General features: G+C 36.0%; 1 protein-coding gene across 1 annotated transcript in view; it reads right to left on the bottom strand.

Annotated features, from left to right (window-relative positions):
• Positions 1-12,815, bottom strand: part of CALN1 (calneuron 1) — a 239,507-nt gene that overhangs the window by 73,825 nt on the left and 152,867 nt on the right. Inside the window, exon 4 of the mRNA XM_018563828.1 lies at positions 4,020-4,132. Within this exon, the coding sequence (XP_018419330.1) occupies positions 4,020-4,132 (113 nt within the window). The remainder of the gene's footprint in view (positions 1-4,019; positions 4,133-12,815) is intronic.

Here is a 12,815-nt window from a genome sequence, read left to right as displayed (position 1 = left end):
ATAACTTGTGGGTATAATATGTTTATTATATCCACAATCATGAATGAACAGGAAGTGATGTAGATCACTTCCCATTCATTCATAATTGAGGACACAGCAAACATAGGGGTCTATTCACGAAGCTGCCGAAGGATCTGGCCGTAGCTGCTTTATCCACTGCTTGCAAATTTTAATCACCTGTGTATGTATCCTGCTACAGCTAAAAAATAACTGGTAAGGGAATAAAAGAATAAATTGCTAACAATAAAGAGTCCTTGTTCACGTCTTTGCAATGCAGGAGTGCGTGAAATGCCACTTGTGATCCCACATTGCACCATTAGGTGCACTGCCATTATTCAAATATATATACCATAGTCTGTGGACTATATAACTTTCACACATTGTAATTAATTTACTTTTTTTTTTTTTTTAACCAAAGAAATGTAGGAGAATACATTTTGAACTAAATTTATGAAGAAAGATTATTTATGTGCACATTTTCATAGCTTAACATAGGGAAAACAGGTTTTTTTTTCAAAATTTACGGTACTTTTTCCTTAATATAGTAAAAAAATAAAAACCCCAGTGGTGATTAAATACCACCAAAAGAAAGCTCTATCTGTCCCCAAAAAAGGATATAAAATTCATTTTGGTACAGCATTGTATGGCTGAATAATTGTCAGTCAAAGTATCGCAGCGCTGAATACTGAAAAATGGCCTGGATGGGAAGGGGGTTTAACACTGCGGAAGTCAAGTGGTTAATAGCACCCCAACACACCTAGCTATCACAAGTGCATATCACAACACACTGCAAGCGCACTGTTCAATACACCTGGGATGTCACATCTCAGAGGTGTGAATAAAGGCTAATGCAAGTGAGACAATAACAATGCTGCAGACCTGTCTGAAACAGTCAATTTTTCTATAGTACATACTTTATATTGTCATGTCTGCTTACAGCAAGGTTTAGGTTACAGCAGGTCAAAAGATCTGCATAAAATGTGATGATGTCAAATGTTTTTACACCGTCAGAGCCCAGGAGAGAAGAGGCCACAGGGGCCACTCTAGCAGACCAGAGGGGACTGCCAGGACAGAGGATCTTGTGAGTAACACAGCTCTATTTGTGCTCCCTAGACAAAATGAGCACTAAACCCTTCTGATGAAGTAGTTCCTATGTGTTCTTCTTTAAGGTTGGTTCAATGATATCTTAACAACCAGGGCCAACGCCTCTACCAGGGAAAATGGAGGTTGACACCATTCCAAGAATGCTTTGGTCACTGGAGGCACTTTTCCTGAACCTGTATTGTTGGTTACCTCTGCAATGTCTTTAACTGCTAAAGCTGGTAAAGACTCCATGCTGAACATACAAGGATGAAACAGATTATGATTTGTCTGTATGCTTGTCTGTACACTAATAGAATATAAATCAACACTTAAATTATGAATTAGAAATCTACTGTCATACAGCACCTCAGGCTAACCACATACATCAGGGGGCAATTTTGTGCAGGAGTGATCCAACAACCTAAAGATCATTCTTATGATATATCTTTCCACAGACACGCAGGTTTGGGTCCCTTAAAATGCATGTATTGTCAAAGGAGAATGGAGGTAAAAAAAACTTTAAAATGTATACCTCATGTGCTAATCAGAGTACTGCATCACTCTGCTGCCTTTGTATTGCTGATCCCGTAACTACGGTAGCTCCCTCATGTTTACCTCTTGTACGTTTTCTAATGCCAAGATCACTTGACCACATACACTGAGTGGTAAGATTGTTATAACCACCTGATGTTTGTAGGCAAATTAGCTATAATTAGCTATAATTTCGCGCTGAAATTGCTAGAGGGCCAGACCATTATAAATAGGGAAGCAGGTTGTTTACCATGACAGTAGAAGTGATTTTTTTCTGAAGATATGGGTAAACAATGCGATTTAACAGCCTTTGAATGTGGGATGATTGTTGGCGCTCGGAGCCATGGAGCGAGTATCAGCAAAACAGCAGAATTCGTTAAATGTTCAAGAGCAGCGGTTTAAATGTGTTTAAAGACTGGACTCAGCCGAAAATCTGGGTCTGAACGTGCGAATTGTGGCCGTCAGCGACTAGTCAATGTTAGGGCAGAACGGAGAGTGGCAAGACTGGTACAAGGCAACAGAAGGGCAACAGTGCAGTGTCAGATTCCTCGCATCACCTTTCAACATCTCGTGGAGTCACGAGGCGGCCCAACAAAGTCATCTCGTGGAGTCATCTCGTGGCCCAACGAAGTACTGATGGGGTGGTCATAATAATCTGGCCACTCAGTGTATAATGAAACTGAGACTGTGTTGTTCAATACTCCCCCTTTTTAAATTGATAATTTGTCCTTTGTAGATGGCTGAACTTAATCTGCATGGATTTTGACTGATTTTTTAGTTCAGGGAACAGGTTTTTAAAAGTATGATAGGTTAGTAAAATTTGTATCTCCTGAACTAAAAAAAACCGAAAACATTTTTCTTGCGTACAATTAAATTTTGGCATACAACACCAATCCAATTTTAGTTGAATCCTACATGGGTTCTTTCTACCAAAGATATTTCTGTAAATTCTCACATGAAGCTTTAATGTGCCCATATACCTGCCGATGCCTATACACCTGCCAATTATCGTACGATAATCGTATGATAGTTGAATCCTACATGGGTTCTTTCTACCAAAGATATTTCTGTAAATTCTCACATGAAGCTTTAATGTGCCCATATACCTTCTACTGTACGGTCGTACATCTTTTGTCTTCCGAGCATGCTCGAAAACCCGCCGAGAATCGTACGATCTTCAGCGGGTTAGTGGTGTGCTCAGAAGACAAATGGTGAACTGGCCGGTGTGCGCAAGTGCACACTGCCCGCTCAGCATTGGAAGCATCGGAAGCCCTCCCCTCTGCGGGGAGGGCTTGCGATGATCGCAAGTATGATCTGCCTGTCCAAGATGGGCAGATCGTACGAGATTGTAATTACCTTACAACCATCGCACAACGACAGTCGTGCAATGGTTGTAAGGTGTAAGGCCACCTTAACATGCACAGCCATGGTTAAAAGAAAATTTACTAAATATCAAATTTAAATAAACAGTAGTAGATTTGCTCCAGATGAACAGAAAACAGTTACTTGGAATGAATTACTTCCTAACAAGGTTGAAAGTACCATAAAACATGACTTGCACAAATCAAACTTACATGGAAACCAATATCGGTTAAGTTGTTTACAACTGATGAATTCCTGGCATATAATGGCATTTTGTCAGCGAGAAGTATTGTTTACAGTGTTATATTCTAACATGGCGCTTACTGCATTTTTAATTAAACACTGGGTGCTGATGGGCATCTGGCTAAATATGCACTTTTCCTCTTATGTTACTTGGTGAGTGTAAGGCTGAATTCACAAAGCTTTCACACCTGGATAGGGACATTTATTTTAGCCATGTGTCTGCAATTTTTATATCTCATTGGAAGCTCTGTGAATTAAGCCTAACATCTTCAATCAAGAGTTGACATTAAAGTGCTAGGCTAATACTGGCTATTAGTAATGACCATTTAAATAATATGCGATATAAGCACCTGCAAACTATGGTAAAGCAACTAAAGTAAACTGAACTAAACTTAAAATTAAAACACATACAGACACAGTGTTTATCAGACTGGGGTAATTCTAGGTGCAATCACCAATTACAAAGTATTCCTCTAGCAGGTGCAGAGTGTTAGCATATGCAAAGCCTTTTGAGAGGGGTGAGCTATCATATCTAGTAAGTGTCTCCAATGCTGCAATATAAACACCATCACTAACACTGAATTTTTGGATTTCCTACTTGGGAATTGGAAGATCCAGGGCTTGGCAAACAGGTGAATGATCTGGGTAATGCATGGATGAATAAAACTAGAGGATGTATGGAAAAATATTTTAATTGGAAAAAAAACAGTGGCAAATCTATAATCTACTGGTTTGTAAATACCTCCCAAAGTAAAAGTAAACATAATTTGTCTTGCCTTCTTAAAAATCGAATTGCTTACCTGCCAAAATATACTATCTATTGTGTTTCCAAGAAATCCATCCCGACCTTCTGTGCATACAAGTTTAGGACCAAGAATTGTCATAAATTCATCAAAATCCACTTGACCATCACCTAAAAGAAATAATATATGCTACAATGTAATTTGACTTTGCTGAAATTCCAAAGACAGTATAAACAATAATTTTTTTCATATGGAAGACAAAAAGCTATGACTCAAGGACTCACATTTAAATAATAACAATTAAATAATAACAGGAAAAAAATGAGTAGGATTTGTACTTTAAAGAAAACTCATACCAAGAGAAATATGTAGGCAGATCTGTTGTTTTGCCTTAAAAGGCTAAAGCAAAGGTTTGTTCTGGTATTTTCCATTGTCTTGGGAAAATGCCTTGGAAAAATGTATTACTTCAGTGAGGTTAGAGTGTAGTAAAAACACTTGAATCAACTGGACTTTATCTGACCTGCAAAGTGTTAAGGGAATTGGAACATTATGACCGTAAGTAGCCTTTTCAGATGTCTCCTTGGATGTGCAAAATATCTGTCACTGGAACAAGCACAACAATGTACTTGAAAAGGATTCCATGATATGATCCATTAATATCATTATGCAATAGAGACACACATTTTTTTACAGGTTTCTGTTTATTTTTTGTTGCATTTCCTACAATGAACTAGCAGAAATTAAGCAGGGCTATTATTGTATATAAAGCTGCACACCAAGCAGGAGAATAGAAACTACACATAAATGTGCATAATATCAGCATATAACCATTGGCATTTCTTTGTTTTAAACGTGAGCTCCAGAAGTATAATTTGATATGGTGAATTGTTTGACAAATTGAATGGTTGAATTTTCCTCAGTTTATACACAAGTCTGCTGGGCAGACCATGCAAGTGTGTAGACCTGCGCATACAAAAATGTTAGGGTCACACACAAGCTTTTGGAGATACTCCAATATGATGTGGAACATTAGATGAAAAACAAGTACAACTATGGTGCAAAAATTTAAATACATGAGAAGCAACTATACATGTAAAAGCACCTCTGTAAAGTCTGTTCCTACTCTAGTCTGCACCCAAAATTGTAACTATATATAGCCATGAATACTTAAAGGGAAAGTTTACCTAGAGGTGATATCAGAGACAGATTATAGTTAGAATCGCCATCTAGCGCCATCTTTGTCATCTAGCAGGATTGAGATCTAAGAAACTTTCAAATTGTTGTTTCCTATAAACTCCCTCATCCATCTGCTCCATTTCTTGCTAGTTATATACTGATGAAACAACTGCCAGTTACTAGTTCTGCTGTATTAGGTCCAGACGCACAGTAGAGTCCTTCAAGCTGCATTCTGTGAATCTGAGCACCCTGTTACTGCTCTTTCAAGGAAAATGGGGCCACTGCAAGGAGATTTAATTCTCACTTTCTTGATTAATAAAAATATAATTCAAGTTTGGTTGCTCTAACACATTAGCATAAGTTACAAAGGTGCCATGACGTGGTGTATCTTTACTTTACATACATGAAAAGCAACTACACATATAAAAACGCCTCTGTAAAGTGTGTTCCTACTATAGTCTACACCCAAATTGATAAGTATATATAGCCATGAATACCTGAAGGAAAAGCTCTCCTGGAGGTAATGTTAGAAACATATTATAGCTTCACTTTGCCATTTAGCAAGATTGAGATCTGAGAATCAAGATGTAATTTCCAATTTGGTTTCTCCTATAGATTATATGAGGTGGTAGTGTGTCTTTACATAACATCTGCAAATGCATGCAACTGAGCCCTCAGTTTTTCATTTAATGTGAATGGGTTAAGTTTATTCTTGCTTGCCGGTAAATTCAGATTTTCTTTTTCATGTTACTATAGCAATATATCCTCCAAAAGTATTCTTTTATATGTATTTTATATGTATTTATACATGCTTCTCTTTCCTGGATTCCTGAAACTTATATTTGCTATCAGTCTTGGCACTTTATGTTCCTGTTAAAAAAGGTAATTAATAGATGAGGGTGGTGGGAAGTGCAAGCATGAGCCAAAAACCTTCAAGCATCTACAACTTCTGAAGGGGTTCAAAAAAATGGTCACATTGGCAGCCAATGATGTCTAATGTATTGGGAATGATGGGGCAGAAAAAGACAGATACCGCTGGCAATAGCAAATCAGAGAACAAATAGCAGCAATGCAGTCAAGGTTTTCTAATCTGTTAAATTTCCATTTTTCCAGATGAGCCTCAGCCCTATGACTGTAGTTGCTTTACCTTAGCTCATCACTCCTCTGGTTTCAATAATGCTAAATTGGAGGACAGTTATTATTTGCTAACACATTTGCCCCTTCATAAAACATCTGGACTTTATTATATTATGTTAAATGTTGGTTTTAATAATATTCACCATATTTATAAAACACTGCAATGATCCACCGCGAACAGAACAATCCACTGATAACAAATCATTTACTTTGGAAGCTGGCACAGCTTCTTCACCTACGTACTGATTTGCCTGAACATTTTCTACAGATTCACTACAGATTTGCCTGCTATCTTTATTTGCCTTCACCCGAAAGCAATAGCAATTGCCAGACGGTTTTATAAATAACAGCAAAAGTTGCCAACATAGAGAAGAAAATGTGGGTGAATATACCTATAATTGCAAAGTTTATATAAACAGAAGTCATATTTTGCTTTATTTACAGCAGTTTTTTAATACTTATATTTTCTTTTGACACTGTTATTTGTATTAGTTAGTATAAAATAAATACCAATAAATTCAGTTACGCATTTAATGAATAATTCCTTCCAATTTTTCCGTTTAAATAAATTATTCCTTCAGTGCGAATGATCAGTTAGACACATTACAATACCTGTTCCAAGCACTTTTGTTCCTTAGTTGATAAGCTATTCCACCTTTTTTTCCATATGAAAATTTAGACATGTTTATGCACATTTCAACCGACAGTGTTACCGGTACCTATATATTTAAACACCTTGCTATGTCTATAGGCACTTTTAATCTTATCTCATAGACCTCTGATCTAAAACAAAAATGTGCAAAAGTGTTTGGGGTCCATATCCAACAAAAAATGGGGTCAAAGATAAAAGGATTGGAGAAACTCTAATAAATAAAAGTTAAATTTAGTGGCTGTTGGCTTCTGAAATCTGGTTTGATTCTTTTTGGTGCAGGAATTTTATTGCCAGAACTTTCAGCACACAAATTCTTGCCACAATGAAATGCTACTTTTTAATAACTTTTTATTACAGCCAAAAAAATTAAAGCGTATGGCTCTGCAATGAAAGTAGAAATGTATTACTTCAACTGTAAAATATTATGATCATATTCAGCTGCTGGAAAATGAATTGGTTACCAGATAAATCCATTCTTGACTGAACTAGATGAAGCATCTATGTACTCAGTGACACTGAAGGTAGGCAAAGTTGCAAAATTTATATGATGTAATTTAAGACCACACAACAGATAAACATAATTTATAAGTTGTGTTACATATGCTATAAATAGAATAATCACATCCTCCCAAGTCCCTTAACATTTCAATTCTGTAAAGAAAGGAAAATGTACATGTGCCTGCTAAAAGCAGGAAACTCTTCTGGATATACAAATAGAACAGTTACTTACACACTCATTCACAATTTGAAAAACTGTAATTAGAAGTAAAAACAACTTTGTAAATGTGTTAACAGATTGGACAGGGGAAAGTACAGCTTCATGTAATTAGGGCACCTTAAACAGGAAAACACACATACTTAAATGCTATTTTAATTACCAAAGTACCACTTATAATATTAATTTTCAACATTTAATAATTATTCACAAGTCTTCCTGGAATGTAAAAAAGGAAAATGCTCACCAGGTCAAAGCCACTAGTGATAATAATTTTAAAATGTAATTAACAAAGGGTATGTTTGAGCATGCCTGAAAAAATAATGAGGTTATACAGTATATGTCTTTTATTTACAATATTTGAACAATAGTTATAAATAGTTATAATGGAATAGTAGTTTCCAGCACCAACGTTTGAGGTATTAGATGTGTAGGAACCCAATGCTTCTGTAAGGATTAAAGTGTATTTAAATCTATAACCTATTTTTCTGTATAGCCAAAGGAAATCTCACCGCCCCAATTCCTTAGCCACCATCAGGAATCCCCAGGTGCTGGTCTAATTCATAGAGGTCATCTATGAATAAGCCTGCGGGCGAAACGTGTGAGAGGCTGTAGTTGGTTGGGGGTGTGCAGTGCTGGCATGTGTTGCTTTATACACTTTTATTCACTGATATACTGGATTTGCTGTGAATTTCAATAAAGTCTGCAGTATTGGAATTCTCTGGCTAGTGCGGTCTGGTCGTATACTGCTATTTTTCTGTATGTTTGTCATCATGTTTCATTTTATACAGTCTTCTTAAGAAAATTCTCTTTATAAATTTATTGCAAAGTTAAAGTGGAACTATGGGCAAAATATAAAATGGCATATATGATGCAGTCTGTCACTAGAATTAACACAGCAGTCTGCCCTGTAACATAGTTGTATTACCTGTTGATCCTGCCAGTAAGCCTGTTATGTTTTACCTTCCCTTAACGGACCAGACTGTCCAGCTAAAGTGGCAGTTAAAGGGCTAAAACAAGCCATTTACACTAACAGTGTACACAAGTGTACAGTGTTTACAGTGATCATTGTTTATTCATATAGCTCAAACCTTTATCCTAAATGGAAAAAAACTGTTGCAGTAGCTGCTTAAAAAGTGTTAGCTGGGGTTAGGCTTCAATTTGTACTTCACTTACTGTATGTAAAGTCCATCTAAACCTTCTAGTCCATCTAAAGCTGGCCATACAGCAATAGATTATCTGCAGATTTTCTATGGTCAGATGGAAAAGTGCAACAGGTTCCTCCATCTACGCTAAACTGTGTGGATGGAGGAATCTCCCACTGGGCCAAGCTTCAGTATCTTGCTAGTCAGCCTTGCTGGCTCTTAAAATACCTGAACAATGCCTGCATCCAATCAAATTGTTCAGGTATTTTGACAGCCTGTGGGGACGACCAGCAAGATACTGAAGCTGGACCCAGCTTCCTCCATCCACACAGTCTATCTGACCATAGAAAATATGCAGATATTTTATAGGTGTATGGCTAGCTTTACACTACCTTCTCCACCAGTTGACAATGCTCCACACTGGTGGCTATGCTTCACCAGATCACCAAGTGAAAATGAAGGAAAAATAAGCTGCAACAGTAAGCTGCAATCTATTACATTTATGTTGTTCTTGAGTTTAGATAAACTTTCATTACCTGAGATTCTGTCAGCAACAGCACTTTCTACTGCAGGCTGGTAACACTTAGCCACTGAGCTGATTTCAGCAACAGTGTTGTCAGACTGCTCAATTATATCAGTTCTTCAGTGCGCAACCCAAAGCGCTAAGTGTAATAACCGCATAAACCAAAGAAACATTTTTTTGGGCTAATCCAATAAATGAAAAGTAAAGGTTCTTTGGTTGAAACTTACAGCTACTATTCACTGCGCCACCTTTTGAAATATACACATAAGTACAAAAGTTGCGGTTAACTGTATACATTTAAAAAAATAATTTTACCAATAAAATGCAGTCCTTGTATCAAAAATATTTTTCAAGCACAAACTGCTAAATCCTACTGTCATTTCTTAATTTAACAACATAGAACTACCTTTCTAAGAATCCTGTTTAGGGAACATAGTGTTGGTTATACCCATCATAAATTATGTTGAAAGTAACATTTGACTCTGACTGCTGAAATAACATTTAACATTGACTGCTGAAATAATGGATTTTGTAACTTTTTTTGCAATGCAGATAATTATTTGTTGTTGCACAATTCCTGAGTACATGCAGCATGCAATGGTCTCTAAAGCTAAACTGGAAATCGCCTCTGCTGAGCACCAAGCTGGTTTGCAAGGCCACGTGAAAAAAAAGCACACTAATGTAGTATATTTAACAAGAAATGTCTTCTTTGTAAAGCAAATCAGTGACTTGCCCACACACAGCAGAACAACAGGTTCAAGGGTACAACCAATTGTAAAGCGCTGCACAAACTGGCGTTATATAAATCCTGTATAATAATAATAATACTCTAAAACTCTGGGATTCCTTCAATAAAGATGAAACATGGACATCTTTTTCCTCACCTCTGGTTACCAAACTGGACTGGAATGGCATCAGATTTATAAACCAATAAGTACGGTTTCATATGATGGTGGTGGAAATGCTGAGTCTCCATAGTCGCCCATAACCCCCCGCTATATGTTTTTATGTATTCCCATTCACACAGCATACCTAAGAATATTTAAAAAAATATATATATACAGTATATACAGTATTTATATCTTACCTTTCTAGCTTTAGAGCAGGTTTATTCATAGGTCTCTATTGGAAGAATATATGGCAATGTGCAGATAAGGGACAGGAACTGTAGAAAAAGTGTGTCCACAGTATGAAGGGACATTTTTTTAAAGTGCATTTACATATAAAATATCACCCAAGCTTTGAGATACAGTATTTAACCCTGTGTTAAAGATATGAAGACAGTGTTTAGGTTTACAACTGATAATTAATTCTGGTATATGAATGGTAACATGTAACAAATATAAAGCAGGCATTATTCCAATTTGGCTGCAAAAGTGAAATTGTACTTTAAAGTGAACCTGTTGCCCTTTATTGGTAATGCACGTTTCCCTTAAGCAAGCTTTGTTTCCATAACCAGTTAAGTTTACTTATTATATACTGATTACAATGTCTGGTACTTAACCCCAGTCTAAACTATCCTAATTTCAAACTATTTTTTTTAAATTGGTACGCTGCTTTTTTAAATAAGTTTTTATGATGACCTTGCAGAATTGAGCTTTTTAACTGACATTTAGTGAAATAAGTTAAACAATTAGAAAAGTTTAAATATGGGTAAAATAAAAAATGGCATATATGATGTGTGCAAATAGCATTAGCACATCAGTGTTGATCTTGTATTTAGCTTTGTTATTATGCACTTCCTGTATCTCTCCAAGCTGTACAGCATTTCCAAGAGTTTGGACAAATTGAATTACACCAGTGGGGTGCTTACAACAGCCAACTTTTATTCATGTGCCTTAAATCTCTTTTCCAAATTAAAAAAAAATGCTGTAACTACATAAAAATTGTTGGGTATTATTTTTTTTTTTAACTTTTAATTAAAGTCCATTTAATAATACATATCATTCTAAGACTACTCTATCTGACAGGATGACAACACTGCTATCCGATTTCATGGCAGAACACCCAGTATTGTCCCCTATCACAGAAGTAGAAAAAATGGATGTAATTATGTTACAGAGGGAAAAGCAGAAAACCCTTTTGTGCTAATGCTAGTGACAGAGTACATCATATATGTATTTTTTTATTTATTTTGCCCACAGGACATCAATAGCATACTCAGTAATTTTTAAAATACCTTATTATATTAAGTTCATATCTATTGATAGAGAAAAAGATCACTGATCAGGTTCATGGAGTATGATAAAGCAAATATCCATCCACAACAAATATTTGAGCTCTCCTTGGATGCCAGCAAGTTTATTTACTTGGTGTCTTATATCATTTGGGGTTTCTTGCAGCAATGCAAGGCCAGTCAACTGACTCATATGATTTCTTGTTATCTACGAAATTACACGCAACTTTCCACTGAGGCCACTGGTACTGACTTAATAAAGTGGGTAGACAAAAGAACTCAGATGTAGGTATCTCTCTTTTGAAGTTACTAAGAAATGTAAGAATGACACTAATGTAATTGCACTCTGTTGTAGGGTTTAACCAGACACATAAACAAGAAACATAATGACTGCTTGGTTTAAAACATGTCTCCTCACTATATGATACGATCATAGACTTGAAACTTGAAACTTCATTAAACAAATGAGGCAAATTTATATACAAGTACTTACAAAGGACATTTAACAAATCCTCTGTACAAGCTGATTTACAACTATCTTTAACTAGACCTTTACCCTGTGTTTTTTTAAGCAGAAAGATTTATTGCAAATCTTTTCTGTAAATATTGAGACATGGCATGATAATTGGTTGGATCTGTCTTTGTAAATCTGTGTTCACCTTTATTGTAATAGCCTTATTAGTGCCATTATTGTAACAAAGATGATACCGTCACTGCAGTAAATGTAAGAATGCTCAATGGCATGCCTATTATATTTGCTCTGCGCAATTCTGGTAGAGGGACACCTTATCAACTAACTGAGCAGCACTGTATTGGCTTTAATTAAAAGACATTTCAATTCATTTATGTATTCACCGTATTCGTGAAATAGCTTTTTCAGTAAAATTGCTACATTTCACTTTTAGGTCAGTTATAAGGCCCAAGCAACCCAACCATCATATTTGAGTAAATCCTCTCTGAAGGCTATACATTTAGTTAGGAAACAAAACTATAATTTGTAAATTGTTGAACTTTACAAATGCTGAATCCTGGGGTCACAAGCTACTTGCTTTGTGAATTTTAATGATTCTCTGTCATTTCTACCTCTGCACACTATGCCTTTCTAATGCCCTTTCAGTCAAATGCATTTGACGTTACCATACTTTTGTGTGAATTGTGTATGATTGTGTGTAATTACATATCATTTTAGTTAAATTAGAGCGCCATGGTATTTCTTTTTTAACAACTGAACCTTTCAGTTTTCTCCAGTTAGGTTATTCTAGTTACTACATCACTAACACAATATTAGTCACTGAAGAGATACTTTGTACCTTTTTGATCTTATGGTCC

The sequence above is a fragment of the Nanorana parkeri genome, unplaced genomic scaffold (genome assembly GCF_000935625.1).
Source record: "Nanorana parkeri isolate BGI_ZX_2015 unplaced genomic scaffold, ASM93562v1 scaffold702, whole genome shotgun sequence".
In the NCBI taxonomy this organism is placed as follows: domain Eukaryota; kingdom Metazoa; phylum Chordata; class Amphibia; order Anura; family Dicroglossidae; genus Nanorana; species Nanorana parkeri.
This window is presented reverse-complemented; position numbering and strand designations above follow the sequence as displayed.